General features: G+C 43.1%; 1 protein-coding gene across 1 annotated transcript in view; it reads right to left on the reverse strand.

Annotated features, from left to right (window-relative positions):
* The window catches only part of UBE3D (ubiquitin protein ligase E3D), a 103,116-nt gene that overhangs the window by 35,955 nt on the left and 47,848 nt on the right, over window positions 1-19,313 (reverse strand). Inside the window, exon 9 of the mRNA XM_069973512.1 lies at window positions 5,117-5,255. Coding sequence (XP_069829613.1) covers window positions 5,117-5,255 — 139 coding nt within the window. The remainder of the gene's footprint in view (window positions 1-5,116; window positions 5,256-19,313) is intronic.

Raw genomic sequence — 19,313 nt, forward strand, 5'->3', positions numbered from 1 at the left:
GTGTGGTGCGCTATACATACCTGATCCGTGTCGACCGACCCCGTCCGCCATCTTCTTCAAAGATGTCATCTTCGGGAGGCCGGCCGACCCGCTCCTGCCGGCCCCCCTCTGCCGCGTCATAACTGTGCTCAGCCGCGATTGGCTGAGCACAGTTATGCTCAGCCAATCGCGGCTGAGCAGCTGATGACGCTGCAGAGGGGGGACGGCATGCGGGACGGCTGCAGCGAGTCGGCCGGCCTCCGGAAGATTGCATCGACAAAAGACGGGGGTCGACACACGTCAGGTATGTATATCGCACCACACTTCCGGGTACACGTGTGGGGGTGGGGGGACACGGGAAGGGGGCGATTCACAGACATAACATACATTACAAAGTTGTATAACTTTGTAATGTGTGTTATTCTGTGAATAATTGCTGAGCGCGGCACTACCCCTTTAAGGGTAAAAAAAAAAAATATTAAAAAAATAATAATACTGACATGCTATATATATTCCAAATATATTTTACTTGATTCAAACAAACATTTATTATACACAATAGATAATTTTTGATAACCTATTCTGACAAGAACAACGGAAGATGGAGGTTTCAAATTCACCATGTTCTGCCAAGAAATTGTAGGACATAGTCATTTAGACACAGTGGGGTAGTTTTTTTTTTATTGGATTTGGGCCAAAAAACAACAAAAAGAAAACTGGCTTCCATGACTTGTCCTACATGTATTAGGAGTAGAGATAAGTGAATGTACAGTAGGAACGAAGCAAACGTTCTGCTCATCAGGCTGCGAGCTTTGAAGTCTGCTTTGCTCTGTGCCGTTCCTCCCAGGGTGCTGGGAAAAGATGGATCCAGTCCTGGGAAACTTCTCCTTCGCTTCTTTCCTACTGTAAATTTGCTCATCTCTAATTAAGAGTTTTAGGCAATTTTAAACATTTTTGTCTCATTCCGCAATGGGGCTGGGCTTAGTGGGAAAACGGCATGGTTTTGCTAAAAAAGGTGTGGCCACCAGAAACTAGGCCCCAATTGTGGCTAACATTGTAGAGTGAAGTAAGCCAACTAACAGTTGATGTAAAATTTGATAGATCTGATGAATATTTACACCAACAGCCTAGGTGACTAAACCAAATGTGCCCCAACTAGAAATGAGCGAACCTTGAGCATGCTCGAGTTCATCCAAACCCGAGGGTTCTGCATTTGATTAGCGGGGCTGCTAAAGTTAAATAAAGCTCTAAGGTTGTCTGGAAAACATGGATACAGCCAATGACTATATCCATGTTTTCCACATAGCCTTAGGGCTTTATCCAACTTCAGCAGCCACCGCTAATCAAATGCTGAAGACTTGGGTTTGGATGAACTCTAGTATGCTCGAGGTTCGCTCATCTCTAGTCCCAATGCTTCTCTTGAAAATAATGAATACAGTGTGGTAGTGTCCTACTCTGGTGACTCAATGGTTCAAGCTTTTTGTTCTTAGTGATCAAATAGTGGAGGCCAGGAGATTTAGAGGGACATTTATAAAGACCGTCGTATAAGTATGTGGTGTTAAATAAAGCCCCGCCCCATTTTCCTGGACGTATTTGCTATACGTATTTGTCTCTTAGTAATCCCAGCTGGCACTGTGCAGGCTCTACCCCACAAATCTACAGCTGCTTCCGGCAGGTGTAGATTTGTATCATGATTTATGCCTGTGCGCAAGTTTAAATCATGATAAATTGGGTGGTGGAGGAGGCCATGCCTCCTCCCCGCCATGCCACAATTCCCCCCTTCCCGCCCATCAGGGGGAGCAGCGTAAGTAAACATACATAATCCTCCTCAGTGTTTATCACTATAGATGTTACCTAAACCAGACTTACCTAGTCTGGAGGTGTTGATCAGTTTTCTTTTTTTTTGCACTGTATGAAATTGCTCCTGTCCAGACTTTCTCTTATGGCATCGGACCATAAGATATCCATCGGATATCCTCTGTGATCATTGGGTGTTTCCATTGTTTTGGCCACTTCTCTAGTGAAGCTTAAAGAAGTCCAGTGAAAATTTTTATTTAAGTATTGTATTGTCCCTAAGTGTGCCTTCACACCTACCGGATCCGCAGCGGGTCTCAGACGGGGGGGGGGTTAAAGCACATATTCACAGCGGGATGTCAATCCTGCTGCGAGTATGCGCTATCATAGGGGTGAATTGATACTGAATCCGCAGCTGATCTCGCTGCGAATCCGCAGAAGTGAGATCTGCAGCGGATCCGGTAGGTGTGAAGGCACCCTAAAAAGTTATGCAAATCCCTAATATTCACTTATTACGGGAAAAACTTACAAAGTGCTTTTTTCCCCTGCACTTACTACTGCATCAAGGCTTCACTTCCTGGATAACATGGTGATGTCACTTCCTGGATAACATGGTGATGTCAGGACCCGACTCAAAGAGCTGTGCGGGCTGTGGCTGCTGGAGAGGATGATGGCAGGGAGACACTGAGGGACACAGGGCACCGGAGGGACACTGAGCATCCCTCTGCCATCATCCTCTCCAGCAGCCACAGCCCGCATAGCTCTGGGAGTCGCGTCGTGACATCACCATGTTATCCAGGAAGTTACATCACCATGTTATCCAGGAAGTGACCTCACCATTTTATCCAGGAAGTGACATCACCATATTATCCTTAATAAGTGTTTATTGGTAATTTGTATAACTTTGGGGGAAAATACAATACAAAAATTTTCGCCGGACTTCTTTAATTTACCTACCAAACCTTCTCTTATGTCACTTACAAACATCTTCGAGAATTGGACTCATGTCGCACACCACTTGTAACCAGTCTCTGACGAGATTACACACTATTAACAACAACACTATGATATATATCCATAACTGCATCAAACATACTGTAAAACGATGTGCACTATTAGTATCTGTTGAGTTACTAAGAGTTAAAGGGGTATTACGGCAATAAAGTTTTTCTTTTAAATCAACAGGTTTCAGAAAGTTATATAGATTTGAAATCTACTTCTATTTAAAAATCTCCAGTCTTCCAGTACTTATCATCTGCCGTTTGTCATGCAGGATGTGATGTATTCTTTTCAGACACAGTGCTCTCTGCTGCCACGACTGTCCAGGGCAGTGCAGATTTACCATGGGGATTTGCTACTGCTCTGGACAGTTCCTCACATGGAAAGAGGTGGCAGCAAAGAGCACTGTGTCAGGCTGAAAAGAATACATCACTTCCTGCAGGACATACAGCAGCTGATAAGTACTGGAAGACTTGAGATTTTTAAATAGAAGTAAATTACAAATCTATATAAATTTCTGAAACCAGTTGAGTTAAATTAAAAAGATTTTCGCCGGAATAACAGTTTAAAGCTAAGGAACTGGGCTCAAAATGCGTCAATCTGTGTGCCATGGCTCTAGGAGCATGTTATTTTTATAAATATTTTAAGAAAAACGAATGTTTTTACATTTTTTCTAAGTGCATGACTACAGGAACTTTAGGAATGACTACAATGGGAAAACTCAAGACAAAGATTCATGGATGAGATAGTTTCATACTTTGTTTTACATTGGAGCTCAGCTACACCAACCAGCATTCAGTATGTTTCATACTTTGTGCTATGTAACTTAATAACATACCAAACTATATATATATATATATATACACTTAGAACCAAATCCATATCTTCTAATAATACAGATGATTTATAACATATATCGCCAATTTCCCATCAATCAATGCAATGAACATAATTGTGCCATTATAGATGTTACAGTATTTCTTTTCTACTATCAATAAATGTATATGATGTTTGAAGGTATAGCATATACAGTAAGAAGTATATACCTAGAAGGAATCTGATATATGGAAACTATAAGCCTGCAAAAGCTGTATGCTTTCCAAATAACAGTTTACTTTCCTCTGACCTTTCTATAATAGGACTGTACAGTATTAAAACAAATCAATCATGGCCTATCATTAAGAACAAGACAATAGGCGAGGAAACCAGAGAGGGTTTCTATGGGCAAAATCTATGATGGGAAGGAGGGTGAGCAAGGTCCTTTTTGTGTTATGAAGAAAGCTTTTACTATTATTTCACCTATAGACTTAAAATTGGCATTTTATGCATAATATTCACCTACATCAGTCCAACAACGGTGCTTTCAGGGCTGCACGAACAATTGCTAGATTGTAAGTGTGGCCCTACCATTAGGCCAGATTCACATGTCCGTGATATATCATCCGAAAGCTGACTGTATATCCTAGATTGAACAGACTCAACTCTTACAGGACTCCCTGCATCATAATTTATTATGATACAGTAAGCTCTGAAACAATTAAATACTCTACACTACTGAACTGACACAACAGTGATAGTTCAGTAGGGGAGGGCTAATGAACATTTTATGGAGAGGAGTGTCTTATTGCTTTAGAGGGGAAAGCTACAGTAAAAGGCCCCCTTGCATAATATATGGGTGTCTTGTATAGTGCACAGGTTGCCAGCACTTGCATAATAAGTGGCATAACTAACAATTTACAGTTCTTTAAAAGAATTGAAAAATAAGCGGTATAAACAATTTTAAAATATTAATATAATAAGATTAATATTTATTTATTCTTTATTTTTCCCGACCTGTGGTCATTGATACATCAATGCCCAGGTCGTGTTTGGACATCAGCTTATGGGATCACAATTATGCCATAAGCTGATGTCCGTATCTCTGCCCTCTTCCCTCGGTCCCCTGCCGCTGTTACTATCTTGTAACAGCGGCAGGGGAAAGAGGGGAGGGGGCAGAGCTCACGGGCGCGTCTCGCGCGCCCAGTCTTCCCTCCCGACACCCACCGGTTTCTGTAGCCAAGAAACCGGAAGCCTGAGGCTTCCGGTTTCTATGGCTACCATCAGGGCTTTGCAGAGCCCTGATGGACACCGGAGAGAGAATTCTCCCTCTGTAGAGGGAGAATTCTCTATCTGTAGCACTATAGATGCGCAGCTCCGATGCAGAGAGTTGCTGGGCTCCCCGGCTATAACTGATAGATGGGACCCGTCGGGGATAACACAGGCGCTGCGACGTTAATGAACAGTGCAGCAGCGGGAGGGGGTTAATACATTAAGGCTTTACAAGGTAGGATAGTGTTTTATTTACCTTCCAGTTGTTCATGAAGCGCAAGGAATGAGGCAATGAAGTATTGTTGAGGGAGAGCAACAAGATGAGTTCTAGGCAGGTACTGGTCGGGAATGTAAGCGAATGGGCTCCAGTTTCATTCATCCATTTATCCACAAGTCTAAAAGATAAGCATGTTCAGTCAGCATAAAGTTGATGGTACTCAAGGACAACTTTTTTTTTGGGCAGATGCTTTTGCATCAGTAACACAGAAACCCCGATTAACACAGACTTCATTTTGGAATGACTTTTTAATATGCTCTCTGAAATGAGACAATTTAACTGCGATATTCACATTAGAAAAATGTTAAGGTTTTTTCATTATGTTTTGGTCGTGTTGTGCTGCTGCTCTTCTTTCCCCTCTAGGGTCCCTTAATATTCCAATAAGAGAGAAGGTTTGATTACAGAACTAATAAAAAGCAAGAGCGGACACTTAATTTATGAAGGTAGGCGAGCACCCGAGTCACAGTCTTCTCATCTTTTAAGATAGTTAACGGATAACTGTGCAATCTGTCCGTCCATTTAAACATAGGATTTACAAGGACGTGTGATATAATCATCTTAAACATTCTTTATCTAAAAGGAAGCATATCTCGAGAAAAAAATAAAATCATTAAATTCTTATATCCACGTGTAACACCTACTGTATGTAAAGTATTTCCCTTCAATGTCCAGCTGTTCGTGCTGTAGACTAGTGGGGGTACATGAGGCAGGCTGAGGGGGTATGTGCTCTGCATTTAAAACAAGGAAAGCTGTGTTCACATTACTTTATTCCAACAGTTTTTGCCAAAAAACGGATGAAAAACAATGCAATTGTGTGCATCCCTTTTGATCCATTTTTCAATTGACTTCCATTATAAAAAAAAAAAAAACTTATCCTTTTTTTAACATACACAAAAACGTACTTGACCTTATTTTTGTGTTTGAGTTGTGATCCTTTTATTATAATGGAAGTCAAAGAAAAAACAGATCAAAACGGATGGACACTAATGCATCTGTTTTTTGCTAAAACGGATTGCAAAAACATAGTGTGGACCCAGTTGAAGTAAAAAATAATATTTTTTTTGTGTTTTCAGCACCAGAATGCAAGGTCCCAAAAAGCCAATGAACACAGCGGCTGAGTCTGCCTGCCTGTCTTCCCCAAGCAGTGTCATCAGCCTCCGTTCTGCATGCAACATTCATTGCTCCAAAGCTGCATTTTTCCAGCACCTCAAAGTGGCCACCAGTATGGACTCCATGCCAACCCAAGTCCTGCACAGATTCCCAGCCATCATCTCTAAGATCATACTAGGCAGTACTGCTCACACGGGGCATACATGGCTACATAAAATGTACCTAACTGCAGTGAGCATACTTGGCAACAAAAGGTATACCTGGCTGTATGGGGGATATCTGGCTAAGGGTATATTCACACTGGCAGTTCCCATACCCTACATACTTGCTGCGGTCTAAACGACCGCAGCGAGTATGTAATTATACCGCCCTTAACCCCTTCTGCTCCCGCCCGGCTCCCCCACTGTAAGCATACTTTACCTGTCCTTGCTGCACGGGTCCGGCGTCCTGCTCTCCCGCCCGGCCAATCAGTGGCTGCGGCTGGGCAACACACTAATTGGCCGGACAGGAGAGCAGGACGCCGGACCCATGCAGCAAGAACAGGTAAAGTATGCTTACAGCGGGGGAGCCGGGCGGGAGCAGAAGGGGTTAAGGGCGGTATAATTACATACTCGCTGCGGTCGTTTAGACCGCAGCAAGTATGTAGTGTATGGGAACTGCCAGGACCTGCCCGTGTGAATATACCCTAAAGGGGGCATTATAAATGGCAACAGGGGTCATTATGGAAGAGGACATTGTTATAAGGGCCTTAAAATGAGGGCAGTATAAACTACCAATGTAAATGCTGAACAGAATGGTGTATTACTAAAATAGTTTTGTTCAGCCGTTCTCCTTGAATGCAGGAGAATATAATTCTTCCCACACCTCTCCCTCTGCCCTCCAGCTGCTGATTCACAGTTGGCTGCCTATACACAACATGGATAGATAACTGCCAATCAGAAGCTGGTGGGTAGAGTTTTCTGCTTCTCATGGATATGACTATTGAGCTCATGCACATAATGGAGAGGACTACTTATTGTCCATGTTATTCAGTAGGATATCTCCAAATCAGTTGCACAGAACAATGTAAGTGATATGTCATTCTGTTCAGCTTCTCTGTCACTAGTTTATCCTACCCTGAAATAGGACAGCATAAACCTACTGACAAAGTCTCTTTTAACAGAGCCTATGGCAGCCGTGTGAGCTTGGCACTATTTAGCCAAATTTATAAGCAATTGCTTCCTTGGGGGGTACTCGGTTGGAACATCTCGTCAGTTGGGAGTACTTGGCTTGAAGGGTTGAAAAACCCAATCCATCTTTATAATTTACATAATTATAAAAACCTGTTATCTTTGTCTGCCAGGTTAAAGATATAGCGGAGTTGCAGCCTGGTCTGCGGTCCCTGTTCCTACAAACACAGCTAGCTCACAGTACTTGTGCCACTCTCGCTCTCTTGTGAGCCCTCATACCTTTTCTTCCCTCTTTCTATGTTTTGCTGTCTACATGGTTTATAGAGTTTGCATATTCCTTCCATGGTGGTGGGGAAGTTTTTCGCTTACCTCCTGAGTAGGAGCCACTTATTTATAAAATTATATTCAAAAGTACAGTATATGCTAAGGATTTCATGCAGTGTTCAGTTACATATTAGGGTGGACACTTACATACTGTAAGGCAGCCAATTTCACGCTGCGAGTCTCTCAGTGAAATTCGGCGCTATACAGATTAAAGTCTCACTGTCTTTTCTTTTTTTTTGTTGCAGAAATCAACAGTCCAGGCGATTTTAAGAAACTTTGTAATTGGCTTTATTAGGCAAATATGCCATTATCTGCATTCAAAAATACTTTCCCCAGGTCCTCCCTCCTCTCACTCATCCACTGCTCATTATCAGGAAATCTCCACTCTTTTACTCTTTGTTGTCCTGTTTTGGTGCCTCTCCCTCCACCCCTCTCCATAGAGAACAATGAAGACAGGGTGGAGAGCTTCAAACTGCTTTTTCATGATAAAAATGCATTTTTGGCTAATAAACACAATTACAAAGTTTCTTAAAGTCGCCTGTACTATAGATTTTTGCGAAATACATTTAAACGACAGTGACACTTTAGTGTATGGCACTCCATTCTGGCAGGGGATTTTTCATTCTGCTGTGAGAATGTATCATGCCATAGACCTGTAAAAGTGAACTACTTAGATCCCGACACCATGCTTACCTGTCCACGTTCCAACGGTGAGCTCCCGCATGCTTCCTCGGATCCCTGCTCAGTAACGGCCCGCTCACCCAATCACCCGCTCCAGCAGGACAGCACAGGGATTGACTAAGTAGGCTGTCAGTGTGCAGGGACCCAGAGAAGCATGCAAGAGCACGCCGATGGAGCCCAGACAGGTAAGCATAATGTCAGGCGCTAAGCACAGCGATTGACTGAGCAGGCTGTAAGGGTGCAAGGATCCATAGAAGCATGCAGGAGCTCGCTGATGGAAGCCAGACAGGTAAGCATGGCTTCAGGAGCTAAGTAGTTCTCTTTTACAAGTCTATAGAATGATATTCGATTTTAAATTCCCTGTGGGAATGGAGTGCCATAGACTTTAATAGAAATCAGTATTGCAGTGGATTTCACTGCGAGAAACTCGTAGCATGAAATTAACTGCGAATTCTGTACGCGTGAATCCACCCTTATACTGATCTATTCTTCTACTATAATTGAACACAGTATAAAGTCTCTAGCCTGTATGCTATGTGTGAACATACTCCTAACGGCTACAACATAACATCAACTATTCTGTACGGGACAATATTAGGATGATGTACGTATAACAAATCAGTGATAAACACAAATCAATAATTTTTGCAGTTTTCAAGCTACGGTATGGTAAGATCTGGTGTCCTACGTCGAACCGTAAACTAAAAATAACATTTTGTGTTGTCAGTCACAGCTATGCACATAATAAACAACAGTATTAAGCCAAAAACTACAAATATGTTGGCACTAAGAAGTATTGTTGTTTGATCAGCTTTGTGTACAATGACAGAACAATCCAATCTCAAACTGAAGCTGGAAATTGGCTTTGTGATTTGCCAAGCGGTAACACACTAGAAATGTGTTGGACAAAACCGTTACATAAATAAATTATTATAATGAAATTTCTTCAGCAAGCCACCTATTGATTTGGAAAAACACATCCCGCTCCGCAAACTAAAAATAAAACTCTGCTTTTTCTAAGTCTTGTTCAAAGCTTGTACTGATGAAATATTCAGCAGACACTAAAAAAAAAACAAAAAAAAAAAAACGCCTATTCCCAACAAACCAAATGGGCTTTCTTCTATTTGCGAAACAACTATATTTATATCACTTGTTTTCTTACACTTCTTACCAGTGTGAAAAGTAATAGAGACAAATGCAAAATGGTCAAAAGACCTAATATAGATAAGTTCCTTATGTTGCCATTTTGCACCTACTGTACAGCAAGCAGGTTAAAGGAGAAGTCTGGAATTTTTGTATAACTTTTGGGGGGCAATACAATACTTCAATAAAAATTTTCGCCGGACCTTTCCTTTAAGACCGAGACAAATGTAATATTCCAGCTGGAATCCTCTGTATAAATATTGCTGTCAAACATTCCTGTTTCACGGGGAGGTGCGGGGGGCTGCTAGTTCGTCCAGGCAGCTTATAAAGGATAGCAGCGGTCTGCTGCCGCCGCTCCTACTGCATGGGGCTACGGCAGCAGATCACTGCTATCGTGAGCATTCATTTGTGCATGTGGGCTAATCGTCTTCTATTATATGTGATGATAATCCGCTGTATAATAAGAAGGGAAATATTAAAATGTCAGACTAGATGGACCCAGTGGTTTTTTTCTGCCAACAATATTCTATGTTTCTATGTAGAAGCATGAGCCAGACAGAAAGGAGTGGAGGTAGTCTAGCTGGTGCAAATTCACTGGGAGCAGTAGTACATCCATAGTGGTGTTACAATGTATCATAAAAGAATCAACTACTTGTCTTGGGCCTCATTCACACATCCTCCAAATTTGTCCATAACTGCAGATCTGATCAAATATCTGTGGGATAAGTGGAAATGTCCTGCAAGGCCCAACCTTGCAGCTTATTAGATAGGATCTTACAGGCTTTGCTGCTAACATCCTGTAGCAAGATGGCACAGGACACCATCTGAAGTCTTCTATAACAGATCAGTTTTGGTTGTACAAGCGAGACCTGGACAACTTTAGCTGTTAATATTATGGCTGATTTGTTTTATTTGTGTGCAAGTGGAAAAAAAGAACAGAAGGAAAAATAGCTCTTTAGGTAAACCAAGAAAAAATAATCGGGACGTTATCTATTCCGGGTGAGATGACCTTTTACCATATCATTTTCTAGCCAGCAGATTATGTTATAAAATCCATCTAATCATTTACATTTTGCACAACCAGCATCTCCAGCTATTATTCCCTATTCTCTTTCCTGGAGTAACCTGAGATTATGAGTATATGATTTGATAATATCAAAGCTTCCCGGAACTTGCTGATATCAGGACTTTCAAACCCCGATAGCTTCACTCATCTGAAATTAGCTGTCACCTTCACTTACGTTACCAGCCCATGGAGGAGAAAGTACATAAGCCAGCCTTATAGTCTCATTGAGTTACATACATATGAAGAGCACATATCACATAGCTATCACATAGAAGGAGAACGTGTAGGGCGGCCTTAGCTACAAACCAATTAGAAATCGGAATGGAGGAAATGTTATCATATTGAAGTTCTTCTAAAATCTATTCCTTTGGTGCTCTCCTCAATTCAATTACATTTGCAATGAACCAAACCCAATCACTGACTAATGTAAGCAAAAATACATGGAGAAATAGCGGGAGGGCTAAGATCATATTTCACGGACTGTACATCTAAGATAGTGGTCAATTATATCATTGTCGTGACATGGACATGAAATACAGGTAAGGTTTACATACGAGTTCTATTCAGGGATGGTGCAAGCTCGGGAACTGGAGAAAAGCTGAAAACCTGCTCCTATAGCTAGGATTAGTGATAACTCCAGATTACTAACCCTATTAAAGACCACAATTTATAGGGATAAGAGGGATTGCAGAGTGCCAATGAGTTAGTCAAAAGAAGACACCCCCCCCCACCAGGTCTCCCATCTGTGGCAAGAATTAACAGGATACCTGACATGCATAATACACTACAATACAACAACAAAAAAGCAATAAAGGAACTATAAGTCCTATAGCTGGGCACTAGAAAAGAAAGTAGCAAGAAAAGGGGGAATTCTTCCAGTACTCAAAAAATATTCAATAAAAGCAGTCCTTTATTACATAATAGTAAAATATTTTTTTCCACATGGGAGACCCATACCAACGCATTTCACATTCTCAATGCTTTATCATGGTATGCTCGGTAACGCTAAAGCCATACAATTTAAAAAACCCTTACCACCCATCATGCATCACCTGTGCATGTGCTGATGTATGGTCACGTGACTGAACCATATCTCGTGACTAAAAGTTTCTTCCAAGTACAACATATCCAAAAAATAACACAAAGTATCAAACTATGCACAAAGACGACATGAATTACAGTATTTTCCTGCGTATAAGACTACTTTTTAACCCAGGAAAATCTTCTCGAAAGTCAGGGGTCGTCTTATACACCGGGTGTTGTCTTAAAGCAGGGGTGGGGAACCTCCGGCTCGCGGGCCGCATCCGGCCCCTGACACCTCCGGATGCGGCCCGTGGCACCCCTGTGACATGCGCCGCTCTGGAGGAGAAGGAGCCGGCATTCACAGCTTCCTCCTGTGTCTGTGACAGTTACCAGACACAGGAGGACGCTGTGTATGCCGGCTCCTTCTCCTCCAGAACGGCACACGTCTTCTGCGGTTTGCGTCTCTCCTGTCATGTGCGCCGCGGTGGTGAGGCAGGAGCCGGCATACACAGCATCTTCCTGTGTCTGTGCCGGCTCCTTCCCCAACAGAGCGGCGCACGTCTTGTGACTCCTGCGGGCCGCGCGCGATGACGTAATTTCACCGCGCGCCGCCTGCAGGAGAAGACCGGCACAGAAGAGAGGAGGGAGAAGAGGACCTGGATAGCGTGGGAGCGGAGGAAAGGTGAGTGGGATGTTTATTTTTTTTTTATTTGGGGCAGGCACTGGGGATTAACTAGGCCACCAGGGACATGACTGGGGGGGATGGGGGGTTAAGAAGGCCATCAGGGACCTGACTGGGGGGTTAAGAAGGCCACCGGGGACCTGACTGGGGGGTTAAGAAGGCCACCGGGGACCTGACTGGGGGGTTAAGAAGGCCACCAGGGACCTGACTGGGAGGTTAAGAAGGCCACCAGGGACATGACTGAGGGGGTTAAGAAGGCCACCAGGGACATGACTGAGGGGGTTAAGAAGGCCACCAGGGACATGACTGAGGGGGTTAAGAAGGCCACCAGGGACATGACTGGGGGGTTAACTAGGCCACCAGGGACATGACTGGGGGGTTAACTAGGCCACCAGGGACATGACTTGGGGGTTAACTAGGCCACCAGGGACATGACTGGGGGGTTAACTAGGCCACCAGGGACATGACTGAGGGGGTTAAGAAGGCCACCAGGGACATGACTGAGGGGGTTAAGAAGGCCACCAGGGACATGACTGAGGGGCTTAACTAGGCTACCAGGGACATGACTGGGGGTTAACTAGGCTACCAGGGACATGACTGGGGGGTTAACTAGGCTACCAGGGACATGACGGGGGGCTGACTAGGCTACCAGGGACATGACTGGGGGGTTATCTAGGCTACCAGGGACATGACTGAGGGGCTAAACTAGGCTACCACGGACATCACAGAGGGGCTTAACTAGGCTACCAGGGACATGACTGGGGGTATTAACTAGGCTACCAGAGGCATCATTGGGTGTGGGGGGGGGGGGGGGGGTAATTAGGCTACCAGGGACATGACTGGGGGGTTAACTCAGGCTACAGGGTATCACTAAGGATTCACATCAGGTACAAGGGGCATCACAGAGGGTTAACTACAATAGCAGGGGCATTAGGGGAACAATACTTTGCCTTGCCCCGGGTGCTGCAAACCCACGCTACCCTGCTGCGCACGGTATGCGGCCCTCGAATGATTTTATAAATGCCCGACCGGCCCTCGACATGGAAAAGGTTCCCCACCCCTGTCTTAAAGGGTGACTGCTGAAAAACGTTGGAACCGGGTGAGCTCAAAAACGTCCGCATCTCCCCATATGCGGCGACCATATGAAGGGCAGAGCAAGCTGCAGGCATCCGGGGTATGGGAAAAAGAGATACGGCAGAGTGAGGCTGTGCCCAGAAAAACACACCTCTATCACCCGTCTGGCTTTCTCTTGTATCCTACCGGTATTACTGTACCTCCTTCTCTGCCTTCTCTGCCTCTGAGATCTCGCTGCTGTCTGATTTTTTTTTTTACTAATTTTTATTTGGTGTTCGTTGGAAGAGGGGTAGTCTTATACAGCGAGTATACCCACAAATCTATCTTCTAACTGGAAAAGTTGGGGGTAGTCTTATAGGCCCAGTCATCTTATACGCCGGAAAATATGGTAATACAAATAATAATATAAGAAAACTTTTTGTAGTTGAGTCCATGTGGAAAGCAAGTGTTTCTGCTATTGCATGTAAAAGTTTCTCTCTCCGATTTCCAGACATCTCCACCATGTGATTCTGAAAAATGTTTTGCGGCTCCAAATGTTTTTTTAAAACCCCTATTTTAGGTGCCTCTGCTAAATGCTCCTTTATACAAGTTTTAGGCGCTCAACATCAGGGTGTAATGACAGGCCGGGCAAGAAACTGGAGGCAGGTGTGAATATTCAAAGGAGTTTGCGCGTCACTGGTGGCGGAGATATCTTTGAATTACTTGCCAGTAATTCTGTCTCCAGTCCACAACAGCCCTCATGTGCATTAAGAAATACCGGCAAAAATAAAAGGAACCAGTCGATAATGTGGCATGTAAATCTTATTATTGCCCTTGAGGTCACTGTTGTTTCACAAAACTTTTGACATGTCAGAGACACGTCAAAAGTTTTGATCGGCCCGGGTGTGAGTGTTCAGACCTGTACAGATCGGTAGATAGAGCTGGGAGAATGTTAATTTTATGTTGAACCTCTCTAACTTGCCTCAACATAAGTGCAAATTCCCACCGTGAATGTGTGCCTGCAGGAATTACATAGATACAAATAGCTCAAAAAATATGCCAAGATCCCTAATGTAAGTGCTCATTAACATGGTGGTGCACCATGGAGAAAATATTGGAGTAATTCCCCTGCAGAATATAATTTGAAGAACTCCCAGCGGAGACCCAATATGCTTCGCTATTAAAAGTTTAAAAAAAGAATCGGAAGCAGAGTAGGTGGTGTTAGAAAAGAGCTTACGCTTAAGCTTTCTTATTGCGATGGCGAGCTATGAACAGGCATGTTCTGGCACAAAAGGTTGCATTGTTCTTACTTCGTGGTTATTAACACAATCCATCAAAAACTGCTGCAGGTGTTGAGCGAACATTACAGTACATCCAAAGTTCTCTATTAGACATTGAGGTGATATTGCTCAAAATCTCTGGCTTCTCTACGAGAACGATATAATCTAGTTGCACCTAGAAAATAAACTTCAAAAATATATAATTTTTTATTCCTCTAGGAACGGTAAGATGCTAAACCATCATATAAACCTCAGTTCACATAGATCAGCAGAAAATGAGGAGCGGAGATGGCACGGAGAGGAAAAAAAAAAAAAACAACAACATTCTGAGAGTATAGATGACTAAGGTGTCACATTATGCACAGTATACGCTTTCTATTACGAAAGGGAAAATTGTTACACCGGTGTAGAATTGCCTGCTTAGAAACTGCTTAAACTGAAATTCTTTAATTCATTGTTGTTCGGAGAATTACCTCCTATCGCTAACACAAATATTCTACAAATAACAAGCAGGGTTGTTGAAGGGGTTTTCTGAAGATGCAACCTATTCTCCTCTGTCTTATATATATCGGTTATTTTACTACTGGTGTCTTTCGTGTTTTAGGGCCCGATCCCACGGAGTGATAATTGTCCAAATCAGGCCGATATCGCTCCGTGTAATAAAGACAAAGATCAGCCGAAGAGCTGGTCATAGGCTGATTGTTGTCTTTTGGCAAATTTAAAAATGATTGGCCACCGACCGCGTATAGCAACAAGTAATCGGTAGCGTGGCCGACGACTGATGATTGTGTGTATTTAATAAAGCTAGTACCTACCTGTTCAGGCTCCCCCAGTGGCCTCCAGCCTTGTCTGTGGGATTCCCCAGTCACTGCAGCTCTCACTTCTGGTCCTATCTCTAAAGTGAAAGGCCACCCAGCCAATCACTGACCGAGATGCTGTCCCATCTTGGGCAGTGATTGGCTTAGCGGCCTATCACACCATAGACAAGGCTGTAAGCCACTGGGGGAGCATGAACAGGTAAGTACTAGCTTTATTATTAAATACACACAATTATCAGCTGTATATACAGCCCTTGCTGCACGATTATCAAGCTGTGTAATAAGCTCTGTAAGCGAGCAGATTTCGAGACAGAGAAGCAGCATCTTACCCCTTCCCTTGATGGCTGTGGCGATGGTCCTGTGTGGATATTCCCGATAAGTGAGCGCCAATCTGAGCTGTCAGTCCGCTCAGCCAATCACTGGCCAGGATCGCTGCAGCCAGTGATTCACAGAGTGGTCTGTCAGCTCAAACAGGCCATTTTGAAGCTGCATCTGCGGCGCCAGGAGTGAAAGGTAGAGGGCAGGAGAAGACCGGGAACACGGAGAGGTACTGTGTAACAGTTTATTCAAATGTTAGCCGCTAGCTACGTGTAATAACAATGAGCTGTCAGCGGTCAATGATTTTAGGTCCAGACCTGAAGATGCGATCAGCCTATGAACGCTCTCATGGGCTGATCATTGTCTCTATTACACGGAGCGATAATCAGGCCGATTTGTCAAATTATCGCTCTGTGTTTTAGGGCTAAGGTGTATGGGGATCTTAAGTGTACTGCAATTCTTTCAGAGATGTCAATCAATCCTAGATAGAAGAGGTTGAATAGAAATACATAGAGATGAGCGAACCGAGTCCATCCGAACCCGATCGTTCGGCATTTGATTAGCGGTGGCTGCTGAAGTTGGATAAAGTCCTAAGGCTATGTAGAAAACATGGATATAGTCATTGGCTGTATCCATGTTTTCCAGACAACCTTAGAGCTTTATCCAAGTTCAGCAGCCCCCGCTAATCAAATACCAAACAGTCGGTTTCGGATGGACTCGAGCATGCTCCAGGTTCGCTCATCTCTAGTAATAGACAATAGAGAAACGGAGCTGCTGCACAACCTAATGTGTCCTCGGATTAAAGTGTTATTGCAGGTTTTAAATTTTTTTTCTTTAGAATATATGGTGGCCAACTACTGAATACTGCCATGATCTTTGGAAAAACTGAAGCAAAACATTATGCATGGGGCACACCCCTTAGTCTACATTGGCGTAAAGAAAAAAAAAAGTGCATCATTTGCATTACAGATAGTACAGTGAAACCTCTCCAAAGACTACCCTCTTATCCACATCACATTTGCCATTTTACTATACATTATACACAGTGGAAAGTTTCTTGAGATAAACTTCCAGAAGATCACTTTTCAAAGCTATTTTGGCTGTTCATCTCCAATAAGTTTTACTGTATTTCATCTGTCTATTAAAGGGGAATTATCAGCAGTTTAGACGAATCTAACCTGCTGATAGCCCTCTATAGTGCACGAGGTGCCAAGGAAGGTATGTATGGATTGGTGCTCTGGGGATAGGGCAGTGCTCCTAGCAGTGTTCCGGACCAAGAATTACAGGAACGGCACAGAGAAGGAAGGTAAGAGACATATCTTCCTCCTCAGCGATGTTCCTGTGCTGATAATAGTGTAATCCTTGGTCCAGACAGCACCCTGTGCACATTAGGGGGGCTACCAACAGGTTAGATTCGTCTTTAAAAACCAAAACCAATAAATAATCTTGGCAGAATGAATTGTTTATATTAAAGGAGAAGTCCAGTGAGGGGATTTTTTTCTTTTTTCATTTTTTAAAGGCAGGGGCATGAGGAACATAAAAAAACAAGCAATCTTAACTTGCCTCTCCCTATGCCTCTCCAGTGCTGGATTGCTGCTCTGGGACCCCCACAATGCTTTGGGATCTTCTCTCAGCTGATGTCATGACCCTGTTGACTGACTGCTGCTCAGCCAATCAGTGACTGGGGTGGGAAGCCACTGCAGTCACTGACTGGCTCAGTGTGCAATCCATCAGCCGGGAAGGCATTTTCCCCTATGTCGTGACATCACCAGGACTCGGGGGAAAATGCCTTCTAGCTGGGGTCCCGGAGCCAGTGTGGCGACATGGGAACGTGGAGAGGCAAGTTAGGATTCTGTAATAAGTTTCCCCCTGGCGGTTGACAAATAAAAAAGATGGCAGGACTTCTCCTTTAAAAAGTTCTCCCTACTTATAATTATTGAGATTTGCTACGTCATTTGGCGAACATTGGGACAAAGGTTGGGCACTTCAGAGATGCATTATACTTCACGCCCAAGGGATTTATTCAGGAAATAGAATAGTTTATGTTACCGCTTTGCTGGGAAATAACACTTACACCATCTAAAAAATTAACGTTAATGTTTGATAATCCTCATTATTTAGGCCAAACACCACACTCGTCTCACCGCGATGGGGAATGCAAAATCAAAAACTTTGACAAAATAGTCAAGTTCTGATTTCTTTCCTCTTGTTTTGTCTCTCTCGTACAGCAAGGATGGGGTCTGTCTCTGGTTAATCTTCTCTTTGCACCGCTAAACATACAGGAAAATAGTTTACTTTTCATAAGGGCTTAAATAAATAATCCCAAATCCCTTTAGGCCTCGTTACAGTGGCCTCATACAAATGTTCACTTGTATATTGTGCTTAAATAAAAGTGTCTACCTTGCAATTTGAGCTCCTGCTGACTGGTTTAGCCTTAAGGAAGTATTGAAATTCACGCGGCTCATTATTCCGAGCAGTTTTACGCAGACTATTGAGATAAATCATTGTGAGGGTTGTCAAATTAAAGATTCTTCTGAAACCAAAATAAAACCCATTTTGAAAAACATATTTTTACAGACTATTCAAAATTTTCGGGAGGGGGGGCGCCTTTTTTTTTTTTTGTCACAATGATGGCCACTGACTGGAAATAGAGCTCTTGAAAATTGATAGCAGGAATAGAATTGAGAGGAGACCAATTCAAATGGTAATTTTCCGAAAGGCAAGCAGAAAACACACAATTATACAAAACCGGTATTTACCTGGCTCCCGTCTGTCATTCCGAGTTTATTTTCATTTTATTCATTATAATGCAATATAATGCAGTTGTACAACATTTGCAAATGGTTCCTCAAACCAAATACAAGAAGTGATTCAAAGAACAAAGTGCTTTACATTGGAAGCGACGAGGAGGCGTAAATTGGGAAATATCTTCTGTGTACGTCCTACAATCTGCATTCCAATTAACCTATGGATTCTTCACTGCCTATTCATAAGAAAGCCGATCAGATGTCATCCTCTGTCACATTTGCATATTGGGTCTTTTTGTTTGTGCCTTACGGGTTAGACAGTTCCTTCTTGTTAGAGGGGTCCCTTAACAATAAGCAAATGACAAGAGCCCCTCCTGCTTGGACCCCCACCGATCAGCAGTGATTTGTAGGAAAACCTGGCAGTGTTCGGGTCCAATTAGACAAGCAAAGCAATTTCTCATTTCCTCCAATTAACGTTAGACAATTGTAAACCTGAAATCGTTCCCCATGATACATGGAACGATAGTGGTTAGTTACGATCGCAATTACAATCGTTTGTACAATCTAGGAGCTGGTTATATGGACAAAGTACGGAAAAAATTTATTAGTTGTTTGATCACTGCCTGCTGACACATTGAAAGATTATGGCCTAAATTTGAACGATTTAACGATTTTTCACACAACAATCTTTCTGTGTAACAGGGCCCTTACTAGCAGTAAGGATAGGTTTACATGGGTAAAACCCATGTCCAAATGAAGCTT

This window comes from Dendropsophus ebraccatus, chromosome 6 (genome assembly GCF_027789765.1).
Source record: "Dendropsophus ebraccatus isolate aDenEbr1 chromosome 6, aDenEbr1.pat, whole genome shotgun sequence".
Taxonomy (NCBI): Eukaryota; Metazoa; Chordata; class Amphibia; order Anura; family Hylidae; genus Dendropsophus; species Dendropsophus ebraccatus.